Below are 18,587 nucleotides of genomic sequence, written 5' to 3'. Positions count from 1 at the left end.
TGGTGAGAATGAATGAAATCTCAGCAGTATTTTCATGTCACATAAACTGTGAAGTAAGGGGCCATGTAATGAACAAGATATATACCAGTTCAGCTATAGATGGTGGGTGCTAATGGGGTGCAAACACCTAAATAGTCCATGGGAAATGTTGGTAGGATTTTAAAAAAAGATGGAAGTTAGTGCATGCTGCACTCACTTAAAAGCAAACATGCACAAGACTGTGCAGCAATGTAGTTTATAATCAGAGGATCGGTGGAAAAGGACAAGAAGATGTAATCAGCACAAATGTGTTGCCGCACACCAACATGCATTGCTTGTAAACATGTAGCACAGTCATCTCTAAAATTGATAATTGGGGTGGCACATCAGGGGCCCCCAATAAATTGGTGGGGCTAAGAAAAGTGTGTGGATGCATAATATATTTTATTGCATATCTCTCTCTCTCATATATATATATATTTATTTATTTTTCACTGAAAAACAAAAGGTTAAAGTGATGTTATAGTTAGGTGAAAATTTCAGTGGCAACATAATTTAAACTCATAAAACCACTGAAATGTATGAGTCCTAGTTATCTCTAGTAACTATAACTCGTGCCCTAAGGTAACTAACTCGTGCCCCAGCCATGCACAGTCTTGTCATCAATGATGTCATACCAAATGTTGCAGTGATGTATAAATGATGTTATAGAACATGTCATAAGTGATGTAATACGTGGGATAATTAGCTGTGAGTTTTGCTATAGCCTTCAGCACAACCTGTTGGACGAATGAAACTAAAATGGACACGGACATAGAACTTTACTCTGAAAGAGTGCTTCTGTAGGGCTGGTGTAAATCCATTAATTCATTTTTTGTAACTTTGTAATAAGCATTTAAAAAGTTGCTGCATGAGCTTTAAATGGTAAAAACGTTTCTTTATATGTGCCATTTATGTTTCTTTGACAAATAGGATTAGCTGGAGAAGGACTGTGAAATTATTTTTGTCCACTATCCAGAATATTACAGATCAATTCTGATTTGTGAAATTTTGCATTATGGAAAAAAGATTTCCACATGCCATCGGGGACCACACTTAGAGATGTGAAACCCCAGGGCAGTGCTAAAGGGTACCCAGAAAAGTGGAAAATGTAATTCCAACACTAGTAAAAACATAGAAAATGGCATGGAATTCACAATCAAAAAACAATCATGAGCCTACAAGCAGTTGTTTTAAGTGCCAGATTTGACTGACATTTTTTTAATGATTTGTGAATCGATAACGATTCATGACTTTTGCGTGGTGAATAAAAAACAAAGGTTAGAGGCATTAAAATCACAGGATGTTTGCTCAAGGCCAAGTGCAGTAGAGGTTGGCCAACAGCAAAGAGCTGTAAGCGTAGCTTAGCCACAAGTCAGGCCCTGACCCGACACCCTGCTTTACATGGCCTAAGGCTGTCCGTTGTGAGGTTTGGCCATCGGCATGGGTTTAGACGCAGGGCCTTGTCACAGGCCAAACCCAGCGGCCAACCCACACTGTGCACGGCTGACGGTCAAGGGTTGGAAATTAGGTACATCATATAAAAAACAATGGCATTCACTGAAAAACCTCAATTAAAACTGAGTTATGGTTGAGGCTCAAATATGGTAAACCACTGAGCACCAATTTGCAAGTTACAGAAACAACACAAAGATAACAACAAGGTTGGCTATTTATGGGGTTTGTTTGGTAACTGTGTTTTTTTTCAGTGAGAAGGTAAGACAAAGTGCACAATATCACAAAAGTTTCAGGGGCATATTTATGAACAAATAACGCAGCGCAGCAAGTCACCTTGCTGCGCTGCATGATAGGGATAGGGCAGTAATTCAGCACACATAGAAAGAGAAAAATGAGCAGAAATAAACATAGCTCTCCTCGTTACGCCACCCCTGGGGAGGCCTAGCAATTTGATGCATTCCCCGGATTACCATTGTTGGTAAATTTGGGAATGCGTCAAAATCCATAGGTGGATCTGTGTGAACACCCATACTCCACCCATGAAACGCCTCCCTGGGTCAGAGTAGCGCAACGCAGCGATGGGAAACAGCCATTACATTGCGTGCGTAACAACGAATGCGATTACAACATGGTAGTTACAACAAACTTATTGTTACATCGCAGTAGCATTACAACGCAAGTCGTTACAATGACTTGCTGTAGGGGGCGCTCTAAGCTAAGGAATAGTATAATTTACTATTCCAACACCTTCCCTACTGTTGCACACACTGGAATTGGAATAGTAAATTATACTATTCCAACATCCAGCGCCCCTACAGCAAGTCTTTGTAACGACTTGCGTTGTAATGGTACTGCGATGTAACAACGCGGTCTTTGTAACAACCGCGTTGTAATCGCATGCGTTGTAAATGAATGCGATGTAGTGGTATATATTCCGCAGCGATTTGCACTATACCTCGTTGCATTACTCTGCATTTATCAAGCCATGCAGGGCTATGCAAGGTTGCCTTGTGTGGCTTGCTAGATCCAACTCAGACTCTTTGTCGCCCTTGCACCCCCATGCGTGGTGCAATGGCAATGGAAACCGGTCATAAATATGCCCCTCAGTGTAACTATATGCCATCTGATTAAAATATGTTTGACAATAAAAAAAAATCAAAATTAAATCTCTAGAATACATAATAGTTACTTACTGAGTCTTTCACCCATTGAATATACTGTACAAAGTATCCAATAATTGAGTCAGCAAACCTTTTGGATTCCTAAAACAGGTGTAGAAAAGAATACCTTGGGTTATAAAAAACAGATTTCCTATTAAAGGAAAAACTTCCAACAGTCCAAAGAGAGCAATAAAAACCTTTACCTTGATGATAACTGTTGAAGCATTGTTGTTTATTAGAAACTGAGCTGCGTCAATTGATGCAATTACACTCGAGATTTTTCCCTGAGAAAGAAAATATTATTTTTTAGTTGGTTTAATAGAGAATTTAACTTATGTGGGCCTGAACCAAACAAATACAACACCACAAACTACATTCTTGTATTTCTTCGTTCATTCTAAAGTTTCAGTTGGTTGCAATAAAGAAATGCAGTTACCCTAATGAACTCTCACTTTTCAATTAAAAAACATCAATGATATGTAATTGGTAAGTGGATGTTTACCATGCCTATTACAGAAAGCCTGCCTGGATTGCGTGCTCATATATTTGGAAGTTGTCTGATGGGACTGGATTTTTATTGGAACGTGACCAATACAAATTCTGTGATTCCAAAATTATGTGTACATGAAATGTTGGTTCGCAATTATGATGCCGGCAGAAATAGTTAAAGAAAACAGGGGGTTGCCCTTTAGTCACTGCCATTCTAGGGATAACATAATGTCCATAGAAAATGAGGACCGCAGGAACAACATTGAATCATAAGTAAATATATGCCAAACAACCAATATTTGTTTGTGCAGCGCAACAATAGATCGTGACAAACTGAGTTACATTATCTCACTGGAACCATACATCTTTTTGCTCAACCTTTGAAGTATTTAAATTTTTTTCATTATGCGTTCGAGGGTGTTTCAGGAATGAAAATTACTAACTGATTAGCAGCGATAAATTGCACAAAGTCCTATGGACAACAATAACAAATTCAGCAAAAATAGGATGAGTGAAGGCAAAAAAGTAGGGGGGACCCTGCACAAAGGGCCAGTACCTACAGAAACATCTGACTTGTTTGTTCCAAAGTGAGTATTTAAAATGCGCCTGCACTTCGATGGGGATGTTAGTACTAATTTTGTGATACAAAATGTAGAAGCTGGTTTGTCACAATTCAAGGTTTTTGGAAGATCATAACATAGTCCAAATTAAGGTCAAATATCACTGTGGACCATGTTGGTCAGAAAATAGATTCACCGTAGGTCAAGAACAACGTCTTGGCACAGAGGCAGCTGGGTGGCTGTCAGCAATAATGTTTAAGTGGGCAAAGGAGTGTTCCATGGGCTGCAGCTCAATTTTGGTTCTACAGTGGGCATTTTAAAACTGCTTCCTGTTCAGTGCTGATGTTGGTACCGATTTGACAATTTAAAAGGTAAAACCTGGTTTACCACAAATCAAGTTTGGTGAAGATCGCAAGTTGTACCAAATAGATCCCAATATCACTGTGGACCATGTTTAGTCAGTCAGTCAGTCAGAAATAACTTTGTTTTTGCCAACACAATGATGGCATAAAAAGTATTCTACAGATAAAACATTTTTCATTATTGCGATAAGCTTAAATTACAAGGGTTACAGCGAAATTACCAAGGAAAGAAACACGTTAACATACATTATTCCTATTGTAAAAAACAAGAAATTCATATACACACACAGTTGTTTACACAGTTCAGTAAATTGGTTTCTCTATTAGATATAAAGTTGGCAAATTGATCGTCTCTTTTTTAAAGCAGATAAAAAAAGGACACCAATGACAGACATGTAAAAGGGTCAGATAATAACTGCAGGTAATAAAGAGCCACACAACACTGTCTGAAATTCCTTTTACGCATGAGGGGAACAATAAACCTTTTCCTTTCTTCACCATAAAACTTACAAAAAAATAAAAAGTGGCAAATCATTCTGAATAGATCGATCATCACATGTGCAAAATGGGAATTCGGAGATTACACAGATATTACAAGGGAGACCCAACATCAATGGGATGTAGTTTAGCCGAAATCTCACCAAAATATATCTATGTTGTAAATTAGTGACGAACGATAGATACATTGAGTTCACATCCATTTGCATTATGCTATGGACCGCCAGGAATGCTCTGTCGACAGCTTAAAATTAGAATCCTCCCTTCTTGCCTGCAATCTAGATAGCAAATGGTTTTTCAAGTCTTTCTTGGAAATAGACCAGCAGGTTGTAGGATCTACAAAACGATGATGTAACCCAGCTGCTTTAAGGGTGGATTCAACATAGTGTAACCAGCTGATATTACTAATGCCATCTTACTTCAAGATGTCATTTATGATATCCCTTGTCAATGAGAGAGTCTTCTTCCGCCAAACTGAGTGCAACATGAAAATGGGCACCACACAAATGTTGTCAGTTATATAAGAGACTCTTAGCTCCATATGACAATTCAAATTAGAGCATGACTTTGGCAATCAGACCACATTTTTTAAAAAGATGTCTTTTATGAATTGCAGTTTTGAGCAATCTCTGGTGCCCCAAACAGTTGCTCCATAAGTGGCAGCAGATACCATTTTCGCTTCATAAACTTTCTTTATTGCTTCAACAGGTTTAGAACCAACTTTTTAAAATAAATTTAGAAAGTGCCCCAATGTTCTTTTCCGTCTGCAGCTCCATATTTGTGACCATACTTTGCCAGTTATTCTGACGATCAAACATAAAAGAATCCAAAACTCCCAGCTTGCCCCCTTCAATATGGATTTGTGGCTGTTTCCGCTGCTTTGAACCTGCCACTCAGACAAAGGACTTTGAATAGTTAATTTTCATGTCCAGCTTGTTCATAAATATCGTGTACTCCATCACTAGTCGGTGCAGCGCATTGCTAGTACGGGCTAAAATCACTGCGTCGTCCGCATATAAGAGTATCGGTACTTGTAATGAGTTGATATAAGGAACATCTGGAGTAGATCCCAGCAAAGCAGATTTAACATCATTGGTGTAAAGTGAAAATATCTCACGCCTCTATCAATTTTAAAGTGCCTAGTACACTTGCCTCCCTTTCCATAACAAACACAAGCTGAGGCACCTGAATACAAATCACGAATAATGTTAATAATCTGTAGGTCGATCCCCATTGCCTCTATGATCTGCCACAGCCTAGGCTGTGCCACGCAGTCAAAGGCTGCCGATAGATCCATGAAGCAAGATAAAGATGGCCATTTTTAGCTGTCGTGTATTCTGCAATTATTAGGCTCAGGTTCAGACACTGATCCACAGTGCCTTTTCCTTTTCTAAAACCAAACTGACATGGGATTATAATATTTTTCTCTAGAGCCCATTCCTCAAGTCTATTTAAAAGCAGCCGGCCCATTAATTTTGCAGTAGAGTCTATCAAAGATATAGGACTATAGTTTTTTGGAATTGACCTATCCCCCTTTTTATAGATAGGGACAGTTACAGTTGTCCTCCACGAAGGAGGAACACCTATTTGGGTAATTTTATTGAAAACATTTGTTAAAAGCGGGGCCAAGAGATCTTGATTATCTAAAAACAAATGAATTGGGACACCATCAGGCCCAGGTGCCTTTGCACATTTACACTGATTTAAAGCATATTTTATTTCTTTCAGTGTAAACCGGGCACTACCTCCAACACCAACTAAACTTGCGGAGGTAGACGGAGTAATTGCCTTCTCATTGGTTCCAAATAGACGTTCAAAATGTGTAACCCATTCCTCCTGTTCAACATGGGTATCTATGGACATGCTCTGCTCATCTCTTAGAAAAGGTGTGTTAATCACAAACCGAAAGGCCTGTGAGCTTTTTAATAATGCAGCCTTTTGCATATTTTCCCAATACTCTTCCATTAGGGCTTTCAGTCTTGATATCCTTACTTTTTTTATAAGCATGTCGCAATGACTTAACCAAAGATAAATTGCAAGGTTTAGACTTTAAGGCCATGTGAAGATTTTTGAGTGATTTTTCACAGCCCTTATCAAACCAGCTATATTTCTTACGATGCCCATTGCGTATAACACGAATTAAATAGTTTTTAACTTCTAGTAAAATCAGCTCAAGTGCTGTGACCATGCTATCGGCATACCATTATATCTACTACTCGATTTGAGACTAAGTTGTCCAAAAACGTCACAGTATCCACTCTCTCCCACTTCAAAACAATTCCGTTCTCCCTTGCAATTACAGGATTTATATGAAGTTTAAGAGAGCATTCCTTTTTCATTAAAGAGGGGATAAGGAAAGTGATTGCAGCGTGGTCACTGAAAGCATAAAAATTAATCTCAAATTGGGAGAAAAGCTTTCTTATCGGATCAGAGACGAGAACATAATCAAGCATAAAGGTGAAGGAACAACTAAAAAAAGTAAATCCTAGCTGACCAGTTAAAATTTCAGAAGTATTTAAAAACACAAGATTATTTATAGTTAATAGTCTATTTAGGCCAATACCGTAATCAGTGTGACTAAAATGGGGGCACACTCCCCATTGTCGTCCAACAGTCCACAGACTGATGTATTAATCTTATCACAAGGATGAGCATTAAAATCCCCAAGCCAGATTATATTACAGGATTTAGTACATTCTTTCTGCAGATTAACAATGTCTCTTTCTAAAGGAGCCAACACCACTGCATGATTGCTTCCAAAATTGTTGTTATAGAAATTAATAAGCAACCAGTATTGGTCAGCACAATACTCTAATAGAATAACATTATAATATGGTGATGTATTTCAAAAGGACTTCACTTTTAAAGGGAAAGTACTAGAAAGTAGGGTCAGTAAACCACCCTTTGCACGACCAGCTGATGAGGGTATAGCAGGGAGTATGAAATGAACGATACCCATTCAGGTGTATTGGGTCAATTTCCCATGTCTCTTGCAAGCACCTTATATTTTTAGATGTTAACAAAGACAATCATTCCATATTAGACTTATTTTGGTTGTACCGCAACAGACCCTGAGGTATTCTCTAGATGTGTTAATGTCTGGGACAAATTCGGACTGTCTATCTGTGTACTTAGTTGTGGTTGAGAAATTACAGAAGGAACAGAGAACATGGAAGACCCATTTTGCATTGCTATATCACCAGCACCATTAGCTGTTGGGCTCTACTCATCCAGTCAATCATATATAGGCATGCCTTCCAGTGCAGCTAATCTATTACTAAAAGGTAAAGGTAAAACAGAAGGGAGAAGAGACTGGTTAAGTGGAAGACGAAAGGGCTTCCGGGCATTATGTACTCTAAAAAGAGGGGTCTGGGGTGAGATATCAGGTTTATAAAAGAAACCCAATGGAAGGGCAGAGATTTCAGAATAAAATTAAGTACTTGGTAGTATAGTTAATAAATCACCCACTATATGATGGTTGTCAAAATTTAGAACAATACAATCACCTTTGATAGTCTTGGAAGCTCTTCCTACCCAGTTAACCCTCCTAGCCATAATAATATGTTTATACACATTAAAGGTATCCCCTGTACACTTAGAAAGCCAATGCTGAGCTTTATGGATTAACTGCTCCGTAGATTCTAGTAGATTCACTTTCAGTTTTGGTACATTTACTAGTACTATGACATACGGGCAGGCTGCTGGTGGAAGATCTAACCTTCCTTTTTGGAGTTCACAGCCTCTGCTAAGTGCTGAGAACCCCCCTTCCAGAGCAGGAAGCTAGAGCTCCACCCTTAAAGAGAGTAGAGGTTATAGACGGTTGGACATAGAGGTGGGTGTTCATAGTGCCATTAGATCTTTGAGGGTCGCTATGTGACCTAGTACATCCATGTTTATCTAAGGTGGTTTGGGTCGGGATCTGATGATGGTTATTATGTACAGTAGATCTCAACTTTTTAGCTGATTCAACAGAACCCACCAAATGAGCAGACAGCCCTGTTGCTTGTTGTAGGTCATGACTTCCCATATTATCAGTCACCACAGCCTTCCTGGCTGAGGGGTTCAACCTCACTTCCTCAATTAGCTCAATAGTATTTGGAGGGACTTGGTTCGATGAGCGAGAGGCCTCAAATGAAGATAACTTTTCCTCTATTTGGGTTAATATATACAATATAGGATTTAAAAGTACAGTCACCATAGTTTCTATTCTTTTCAACAGGTCAGAGTCATGGACATGATCATTCACCAAATGGGGTTGATTAGTAATATCCTTAGACCTTGTAGTTCTCGTAGATCCCGAGTGTAAGGGAAGCCCTGAATCCAACTCCTCGTTCCCAGTACTTTTGTCCATGCAAAACCTTTTCAATGTTTTTTGCTTTAAAGGACCACCTCCCTTTCTCTTTCTAGTCCTTGGTTCTGGGTTGCTATTCTCCGATTGGAGAGACACTAACTGCTCCTGAGTGGCTTTACAACGTTCCAATGTAATGTCAATAGGTGAAGATGAATTTGACGTTGGAGCTATAGCAGTGCCGGACTCACTTATTGGTTGTCCAGAAATCAGGGGATCACTCCTAGGGCTCGCCCTCCTAAGGAGGAGCATTTTTGAGCAATAAGTGAGTTCAAGGAAAGTCTTCTCTCAGTTAGCTCAATTTCGGGAGCAAAGAGAGATTCAGCCCTTGTTAAGAAGGGGTCCAGGGTCCCAGCAGGTCCACCCCCTTGCTTTTCCTTGTAACCCCTCCTTTTGCTCATTTTAATGCTAGATAAGAGTTTTCCAGTTATCACACACAAACGATCAAAGCTAGCCAAAGGATGGGGCCTCCAGAAAATAAATGAGATCAACAGTACCTTTTATCTTCTCTGTCCTGGCAAACAAATGTAAGGGGGTGGGCCCAGCCCAGCCTCCTACGGGGTCCGACGGGCATGGACGGGCCCTCACTAGGCCCAGGCACACCCATGTGCGGCCCACGTAGCGGGAGCCCTAGGCTGTACTTATACGCCTCCGGGCGCAAAAGATTGATGGTAGCGCCTCCTGGCGCTGAGCCTTCTGGGGGCTGGAGTCCTCACCACGAAGTACGGCGTGCCTTGGCCCCTGGCAGGAAGAAAGTGCGGTGTGCCCTGTGCCCAGCGGGAGGAAAGTGCGGCGTGCCTTGGCCCCAGCGGGAAGAAAGTGCGGCGTGCCTTGGCCCCAACAGGAGTAAGGTGCTGCATGCAGTAAGGGCGTCCTGTGCTGCGGGAGCCCTGGGCTTTACTTATACACCTCCGGGCACGAAAGGATGACGGTAGCGCCTCTTGGCGCTAAGCCCACTGGGGGGTGGAGTCCTCTCCACGAAGTACAGCATGCCTTGGCCCCTGGCAGGAAGAAAGTGAGGCATGCCCGGTCCCCAGCAGGAGGAAAGTGCGGCGTGCCTTGGACCCAGCAGGAAGAAAGAGCGGCGTGCCTTGGCCCCAACAGGAGTCAAGTGCTGCGTGCAGTAAGGGCGTTAGTCAGAAAACCTGTTCCACAAGGGATTTCTTAAGTGTCAGTGGCCCAAGCAACCGATTTTAGAAAGGGAACTAACATGCCATTTATGGGTAACCTTAAATCAATCTGCCAAAATTTGCCACAGAACCAGGCCCAACTTTTACTTCCAACCAAGTTCTCGAATGAGAAAACAAAAGGGAATGGGGCAACACGCCAAGTGGATGGATTTGTTCAACGCCTCAAATATAAGGAAACAAGGCATGTCACTGTTAAATCTCAACATCAGAAAACATTCTAGATTGCAACAGTTAAATCTGAACCTAATGAAGGAGGTTTGTAGGCACAGCAAAATGCAACTGTGCAGGTAAATATTCAGAGAATGGTCTATTTACTTAATTAAAGGGCTCTATTATAGAAATAATGTGAAAGTACAAAACACTGTGTAACCTAAAAATATAAAACAATGTCATTTTTTTCCTCTTGGGTTATAGATGGTGCTCCAGGCAATCTGAGAATGCAGAATGTGCAATTAAAGCTGCTCCCATCCAAAAATTCAGTCAGTGGCTTTTAGGTTGCAGACTGATTTTCTAAGAAGTACCACTAAGTTGTTGTACTCAGCAAATCATATGCCATGTATGAATAACAGAATAAAAGAGTCTAAACAGATTCAGCTGTGGCATGCCACAAGCATAAACACATACAGTAACCCCGGTATAGATACAATTAGTGATTAAAATGTGTTATTCCAGGGAGATAAATTTTAATCACTTCAATTTGGTGTGGGTATACTGGCTGGAGTTGGAGTTGTCCCTCAGTATGCCCAAATCGAAATTGAACCCCACTTTTAAAGGGGGCTTAAATGTAACAAGAGAGAAGCCAAAGACATCATAAAAGTGGACTCTGCATTTTTGAGTATACCTTTTCTCCAGAGTGATAACTTTCCCCAACCCATAAATAATACTGCTTTTTCAACACAGGAACTCACACAATTCAAGCCTAGGGGACTGATTTCACATTTGGGGGATGGGCTACTCCATCACAATTGTGAGGCAGTATCCTGTCTACCAAACCGTTGGTTCCCCCCACTTTATTCTGAGATGGGTGGACCATCACTGTTCCAATATTCCATTATTCCAATGGTGGAGCCCACTCTGGCATTGCCGTACGAAAACTTACTCCATCAGCCCTACAGAATAGCCTTTTTTTCTGTCCCTCACTACCAGTCACTTCTTTTGTTTTTTTAGAACACAACTCCCACTTTGGGAATTGCTTTCTGAAATACAAAAATGTTCAGTGCATGGCTGCCTAAAAGACAGAAGCAGTGCTCTAAACTTTCAAGTCTTCACAGGAGCTGCCATGGCAACGGCTCCACTGTTCAAATACAGCTGACAGCTGGGCTGACATTGACCTCTAAATATGGTGGTCTTCTGTCCATCAGGGTGGTAGACCTAATGCCCTCCTCTACAGCAACAGAGTAGAGACACTAAATCAGGCCCTTAGCATGTGGTACACATCTTAAAGCACTGCCTTATATTTTTTCCAGCATTCGACACTGCCATTTACCCAGAGTAAGTTTAGAACAATCTCTTGAACGCTGTTTGAAAACAGATTTTTTTATGAAGTGAAACCGGGGACTAGAGAGAAACCTCGAATAAAATTGGTTTAAAAATATTATGATTAGTAGCATGTTTTAGCTTACACTATTTGCAAGGGCGGTAGAAGCCTGGAGGTCAGATAAATCGAATAGGAAATTTAAGCTAATGTTATCAGTTTCTCTGAGCTATTCTTAGGTTATCACTACATTTTAAAAATATGGTGTTTCATACAGCAGTTTGAATGAGGAAATCACCATTAATTGCCACAAATATTTAAGGTGTCCAAACCAAAGGGAAAGCCAAAGGGACACATGACGGGTCTAACCTACAATAACCTAGCTACATTAATGGTTCCAAGACCATTTGAAGAAGCTTAAATGTACAGCCCTATGGAATATGCTTCTCAGATAATGTCTGCTCTGACTCTGAGCGTGCAGAATTATCTGATCAACGAGAGTCTGTTTGTAGGGTGTAGGATAAATAATAGTATAGCAAAATAAAAAGTCAAACATACCGCAAGCTCCTCTGCTGATCTTTGGAGAACCCTAATGCTCTGGTTTAAGGTTGTCTGGTGAAGAAAAAGGAAATCGTATTAACCTTTGCAATGCAAAAAGACATTTAAAATTCAGGGCTTACCACAAAGAAGGGTTCAGGTATTTCACGTTTACCACTCAGACACAATGTGCTACATAAGGTGTCTATTTTTTGTGTTTTTTATATAATGCTGTTCAGAACCCCCCTTCCCAAACCCCTTCTCGGAGAACCAAAATGCTGCAAGAGTGTCAAATAAATTATCAATACGTATAGAGGTGGGAGTACAGATATCACAAAAAACTTTGACATTAGAGTACATAAATTCTTTTTTATTTAAATCATGTAATAGTATGCAAACAGTGTGGAATTAAAGTAACAAGGCGACCAGGTCCCGGAGAGGCTCAGATTGTTCTAAAAAATGGGGTTGTGAAAGGGTTGGAGGGGGCAAGGATGAAGTTAGCGTCATCAGGAGCAGGGGAAAGAGGGACACAGACCAAGCTTGTTCTTTATAGAAGTTTTTTACCATCTGCAATATTATTTTGTTAATTAAATGTATTACTGACGTTTATAATTGTGTGTTAATTTGCTTTGCCATGTGTTTCATACAGCACTTTGAATTGGGGAACCACCATTAATTGTCTAAAATATTACAGGTGTCCAAAACAAAGGGAGATCCAAAGAGAAACATGAGAGGACTAGTGAGCTGTTAATGTTTTGTGGCTGTGCGCCATTGTTGTCCACACAAAAAGGTAGATGGTTGAGGAGTTAGCTGCAGGCATACCATCTTCCTCTGTTACAAGATTTGACTTCCATACATACAATAATGATTATGATTAGAACAAGGGAGGCTGTTCCCTTTAAAAAGACGCTGCATTGCATCCTTTGCACGTCTTGTTATCCATACAGTGTGTGGTTAGCACTTAGCAGAACTAAGGCCCAATGTTCTAAAATCCATAAATAAACGTTGTCCACACCAGCATGGGGCCCTCAAAAACAGGAGTGCCCCGAGAATAATGCTCCCTGTGTCCTTGTCACTCCTCTCTGCTGGGCATTCAGCTAAGCCATAGGATTTAGAGGCAAGAGAATGGGAAGGTGCAGGGAACGATTCTAGACTAAGCTTGAAATCAGTCATGGGGATTGGGAAGAGGGCATAGTAGAGCTTAGGCAGTTCAAGTACTGCTTCGTCTTGGTGAACACACTTAGGAGCTAGTAAGTGAGCTATAAAACTGTGTACATCTTTCAGATGGAAAGTGCTGCTTCCTGATGGTAGAGACATTCAAGAACACATAAGTAGATCCTCAGATTGAGAGGAATGGTCCAGATGGTGAAGAGTGTGGAATGCAGCCGGATGCTGGCAGCTACGGCAAAATGCCCTCTGAGGTAATGGGTTGTATACAGATTGGTAGATTAAATTGTGCATGTAGAAACACACAGGAGCTACTGCAGGTTGTACAGGTCATTACTTACTCACTTGTCGCTCCCTCTGCTACTAACCTAAGCACACATACTAACTCTTGTTTGAGTTCAAATCTTTTGGATTCACCCTTTAGCATTACTAGTCTAAACAACGTACACTGTATCATTTTAGAGCCAGTCAATAACATTAAATCAGTGCTAGTTATGTATTTCTCCATCCGACTAGGTGGGGAGAGAGTAATACATTCTCATTTTTCCCACTGATCTGCACAAGTGATTGGCAGGGTGCTTATGCCTGAAACTAAAGCTTACAGCCTACAATTCCACACCACTGTCAGGTGACCTTGGTGGCAAGTCTGGCAAAGTAGGAGGAAGCAGAACACCTTGCTGCTTCTTCCCCAGTTGTGTGTATCCACAAGGGAACCCCCCGCCCAATCAGAAGAAATATTTGGGTTTTGAGGAAATAAGTGGCACGCTGTGCCCTTCCTGCTCTAAGTAGTAACACCAGTGACAGCTTTAATCTTTCTACTCTTGTCACACTGTCCCGCTCGATCTCAGTTATGGGCTTCGCATTGGGACAGCATCATGAGACCGAGACCATGTACTACAGTGCACCAACCACCTTTTCCTAAATCAGGCATTGGAATAGACTTGGATAGGAGGAGATGACATCCTATCACTGATTAAGCCCAAATCAGTTTCAGATATCACAAGGATATTTGGCTCAGCTTGAAGTGGAGCAATGTGAGGCAGCTGAACGGAAGCCTTCACTTCTTGGTGTGTTTTTCTTAAAAATATTAAGATATTGCTGGCCAATTTAGCTATTATCATCTACAGAGGACTATGGGTGTAAAATCAATGCTACAATAGAACAATACATTTTAAAAGCACTTTTTATCTAAGAAATTTATGACATGGCTCCTCAGTAGTCCACATTTAAAAGACATAACAGGACTCAAGACTGTCCTCTCAAATGTTAGCTTACCATGTCCCAGTGCGTCTTGTCAATTTTTCAGATAAAATAATTTGTATTTCTGTTGATACTGTAAAATGCTGGCACATCTGTAATGCGTGCGCTATGGAGCAACTAGATGTGTTATATTTGTTAACCTCAGGTAAGAGTTTGCCCACCCTCCACTAGAAAAGTGATTGAAATCATTTATCAGTAATAAGAAAAAACACACCAAAAGGCCTGTAAGCAGAAACATAGTTGTGAAAGTATATGCTTACCCTCGCTTTCACATATTTCTTGAGAGCAAGAATGGAAATGAAAGGAAAAAAAAAGTTGAAAACATCTGATTGTTAATTAGAAAGGAAGCAGAGCAAGACTTGACAAAAGTAAAGAAGAAAACACTGTTAAATAGATCAGAACAACTTTGTGAGTTCAATATTCATAGTAACCTAAGTTCAGATTACACTTCACTGGAAAATACTAATAACTACTGGTGAGCAGCAGACACTGACATCATAAATTAAGGTAGAACTACTTATACGCACAACATGCACGCATGTCTCTTTCTCGCCCCAGACTTCACACTTGCCTCCATTCTAAAAATGTTTGGTGGCTGTAGTAGTGATGTATACTAAAGAAATTAGGCAGGGAATGTAAAATAGACTTTAGCAATATTATTTTTAGGCTTTGCTTGGCAGTGTAGCTGTCAGCGAAATGTATTGTTACTCATTCTTTAAAATATGCATCAATTATTACTCTCTAAGCTTATGAGATAGTGTGCTTGATGTATCAAGTAAAGGACTTATGGGCTGCTTGTGTTGCACTGCAAGAGGGACTATTTGATATCTGAAAATACAACTCAATCATCACACATTCAATTCTATATCTCGCACATGAATTGTATATGGAAAGCAATCCTTTTTTACATTTTGTTTTCTGCAGTTTGGGTATTTAAATGTTTTTCAGGACTCGAAGGCAATGTTGATGATATTGAAGAGGAATGAAGACAGATTTACTTGATGGTGAATTTTCTTGAGAACAATGTAAACATGTTGAGGCCTTTCCAACAAAACCCACCAAGTCTTTCAGAATGTTGTAATGCTATCATGAGGTTATTGCCAGTGCCTTTAGAGGAACCACCCAGTCAGGAATCTCAGCCAGGATGCTGGAAGACAGGTGATTTGTCCAAGGGTGTGCTGGAAGAAAATGGACCGCATTCACGCTGTACATGTTTGTCACCAAAGGGAAGGCACACTAGTCTCAAAGGGTATGTGTTTCATTTGTAAGTTGGTGACAATTTTGAACTTTATCAGAAAATTACCCATGGTTAGGCACTGATAAGCTGACATGCGCCTGTTTAACATTAAAAAGAACAACACATCTGTGACAATTGTTTTTGGTATGTGTTGGTTTGTTGGGTGAAGCCTGAGCAGTCCTTGCGTAACGGTTGTGAACAGTTCATCAAACGAGATGTTGAGATCTCCAAAGAAGAACAACCCCTTTATCCAATCAGGGGCCTTTGATCAAGGTCTGAGATTAATTCTGATTTTTTTTTTTTTTTAGAGATCTTTTTATTTAAACCAATTCGGCAGTCAAACAGCATATAGACATTGGCTGGCGTAGTCAGTTACAATCGGCACACAAATTATACATCTCAATACATGTGTCCAACGGAGTATCCTGTTGATTAGGGGGTTACATGAGCCTCATCCGCTAATTCTGATTTTTAATGATTATGAGTACACTGCTACTTGTGAGCCATGTCATTCTTCTTACTAAACAATTAAATAAATTTTGTTCCAATTACAGGCAATGTGTCATGAAACTGTGCTGAAGACTAACCCGAAGCATCATTGCTGATGGGAGGTGGTCACCCACTGAATGGTAAAAACACGTCATACTACAATGTTTACCGGAACATATGGTCCATATAATGATCCATTTGTGAACCATTCCTTGGCTTCCCCGCTGAAGCTCCACTATCATCTTTTCCAACTATGCATAAATTATTGTTTATTGGGTCAACATGATTTTAATGCTCATCTACTCTCAAGCCTGACTTGGGCATTCCAGCTTTTTTCCCCAAAAACCTTGAATACTCTCCAATGTGCTAGCTTCTAGGTCAGTGCCCAAATTCTTCAATATTATTTTACCATAGTTGTTTTAAATCTCTTAATCGTATTTGTTTCAACAGTCATCTAGTGTGTCTTTGGCTTTTTATTTCCATTATACTAGCAACTATCTTTTCTCCAGTATTGAATCTGTAGTGGAGACCGGGTTCTATGTGCACACATTGCTATGTTAGCATAAGCGCTTTAGATGTAAAACGCCATCTTGCCACTTTGCTGCTTTTGCACACAACACTGCAGGTAGCTGTTATTACCAGAAAAACTGCTTGCTTGCTTTTTCTTCACATGAGAACGGTCTGTTGTTCACATCCCTAGACGTGCACCGCAACCTTAGTCTGAACACTGTGTGCAGAAGCCATCAAGGTCAAATAAAAATGTATGCTTTTGAATTCAGGTTGATCGGCCCATGCTCTAGCCATAACACGCACACAGCTGCAAATATCTGAAACTCGGGTGCCTTTAATATTGCATTTGCATGCATGATTCAGATACTTGGAGAAAAACCTTTTCCAGACACAGTGCAGAGCTGATCCTGGGATGTGATTCACCTAAGCTGATATTTACGGTATGGGGTTCCCCTCTCCAGCCTAGAGACCTTCTGTTAGTTTCATAAAACTAGCTTACTAGCGAAGGGAGGGTGGTTGTATTCCACGATCATTTGTAATATGATTTCTCCCTTAATTTTCTATGGTATTGTAACAATGCTGATGGTTTTGTTTATAATCATTTGTCTGCTTATGTAAGCCAAAGTACTGCACCTTAGGGCACGTAGTTAAAAATATTTTTTTTTAAACTTTACTGTGTCTCTAATTACTCTTGTTGTGGACTGATATGAGAATAATAACGAAAAGGTGTTTCTGATTCCCACCATTCCTGAGAGTACTCTAAGTCGCTTGTTCTGGGTTGTCTAATCATTGGTAGCTTCGAGATGATACGGAGAACGAATGAGACACTGATGCTAGTCGGATAGGGGTTCTGGGTACAGAGGTGAGTTTTTGGTACACCACAATTCACTGAGGACCTGGTTGGAATTCCAATTTCCGCTTGGCAGCATCGTATTTGGTTCAATGGTGCCCTTCCCCACACGGTTACACCACATCCACGTTATTTGCAAGCCACGGGTGGATGAGTTACGTCAACTCCATACCGCCCTAATTACAGTACATAAGGCTTTAGTGCAATACGTTTCACGCAATGTCCAGGTGGGGGCACCTGGGGTTGCGGCGCAACCAGCTTGCCCGGCCTGGATTACTATTAGTCCCGTCATGGTTAATTCGGTAATGGGCAAGTGCTCTGTGGAAAAACACAGGATCCTGACCATTAGTTTGCAGAAAGACTTGGTCCCACAGGTAGCTGATTGTGATAACTGGGGTAAAGTGTTTGCAGCAGTCTACTCGAAATGCTTTGGCACGCCGTCTATGGCTGTACTGCTCTCCGTGATCAAGCATGTTCAGGATCAACACGGTCCGGAGGCAGCGGTCGAGTTAGGAATGAGGCTTGTCGGCGTGTTCGACGTAGTTGCCACGCTCATCCTTGCTAACGTCAAGGGAGATGCGGTTAACTTTCAAGTGTCGAATGAGCTGCGCCTCGTTGCCGATGGCGATAAACCCCGGCAGTTACCAAAAATTATTGCGGAGGCTCATAAGACCATTGGCCGCAATAGTTTAGGGGTTAAGCCTTTTGTTCAGACAACATCTACGCAACCGCAAACTAAGGCAGGGACGTCTTCTAAAGATGACCGTCCAGCTTTCCCTAAACAAAATTGGAAAGCTAAAAAACAGGGGAAACAGCAACAGAAACAGGGGTCTCGTCCCGCGTCGCCGGTCCAAGCGACTACTGAACGCACATATGATTTGCGCGATCGCACTAGGAATAGGTCTCCTGATAGATTTCAGGTTCCTGAACAACGTTCTCCTCGTGCTTCACAGGAAACATCGGTCTCACAGTCCGGTGGA

The 18,587-nt window shown here is 40.8% G+C and overlaps 1 protein-coding gene across 9 annotated transcripts in view; it reads right to left on the bottom strand.

Moving 5' to 3' along the window:
• The window catches only part of PROM1 (prominin 1), a 675,175-nt gene that overhangs the window by 58,354 nt on the left and 598,234 nt on the right, over positions 1 to 18,587 (bottom strand). For 5 of the 9 annotated variants that reach the window (XM_085642389.1, XM_085642382.1, XM_085642387.1 and 2 more), the window contains 3 exons: positions 12,116 to 12,169; positions 2,840 to 2,920; positions 2,670 to 2,738 (listed from right to left, as the gene is read on the bottom strand). In XM_085642389.1, the coding sequence (XP_085498515.1) occupies positions 2,670 to 2,738; positions 2,840 to 2,920; positions 12,116 to 12,169 (204 nt within the window). Of the gene's footprint in view, positions 1 to 2,669; positions 2,739 to 2,839; positions 2,921 to 12,115; positions 12,170 to 14,781; positions 14,800 to 18,587 lie in introns of all 9 variants that reach the window. The other 4 variants (XM_085642390.1, XM_085642385.1, XM_085642386.1 and 1 more) reach the window with 1 other exon arrangement.

The sequence above is a fragment of the Triturus cristatus genome, chromosome 2_2, assembly GCF_964204655.1.
Source record: "Triturus cristatus chromosome 2_2, aTriCri1.1, whole genome shotgun sequence".
In the NCBI taxonomy this organism is placed as follows: Eukaryota; Metazoa; Chordata; class Amphibia; order Caudata; family Salamandridae; genus Triturus; species Triturus cristatus.
The sequence above is the reverse complement of the archived record's forward strand: the minus strand, read 5'-3'. Positions and strand labels throughout refer to the sequence as shown.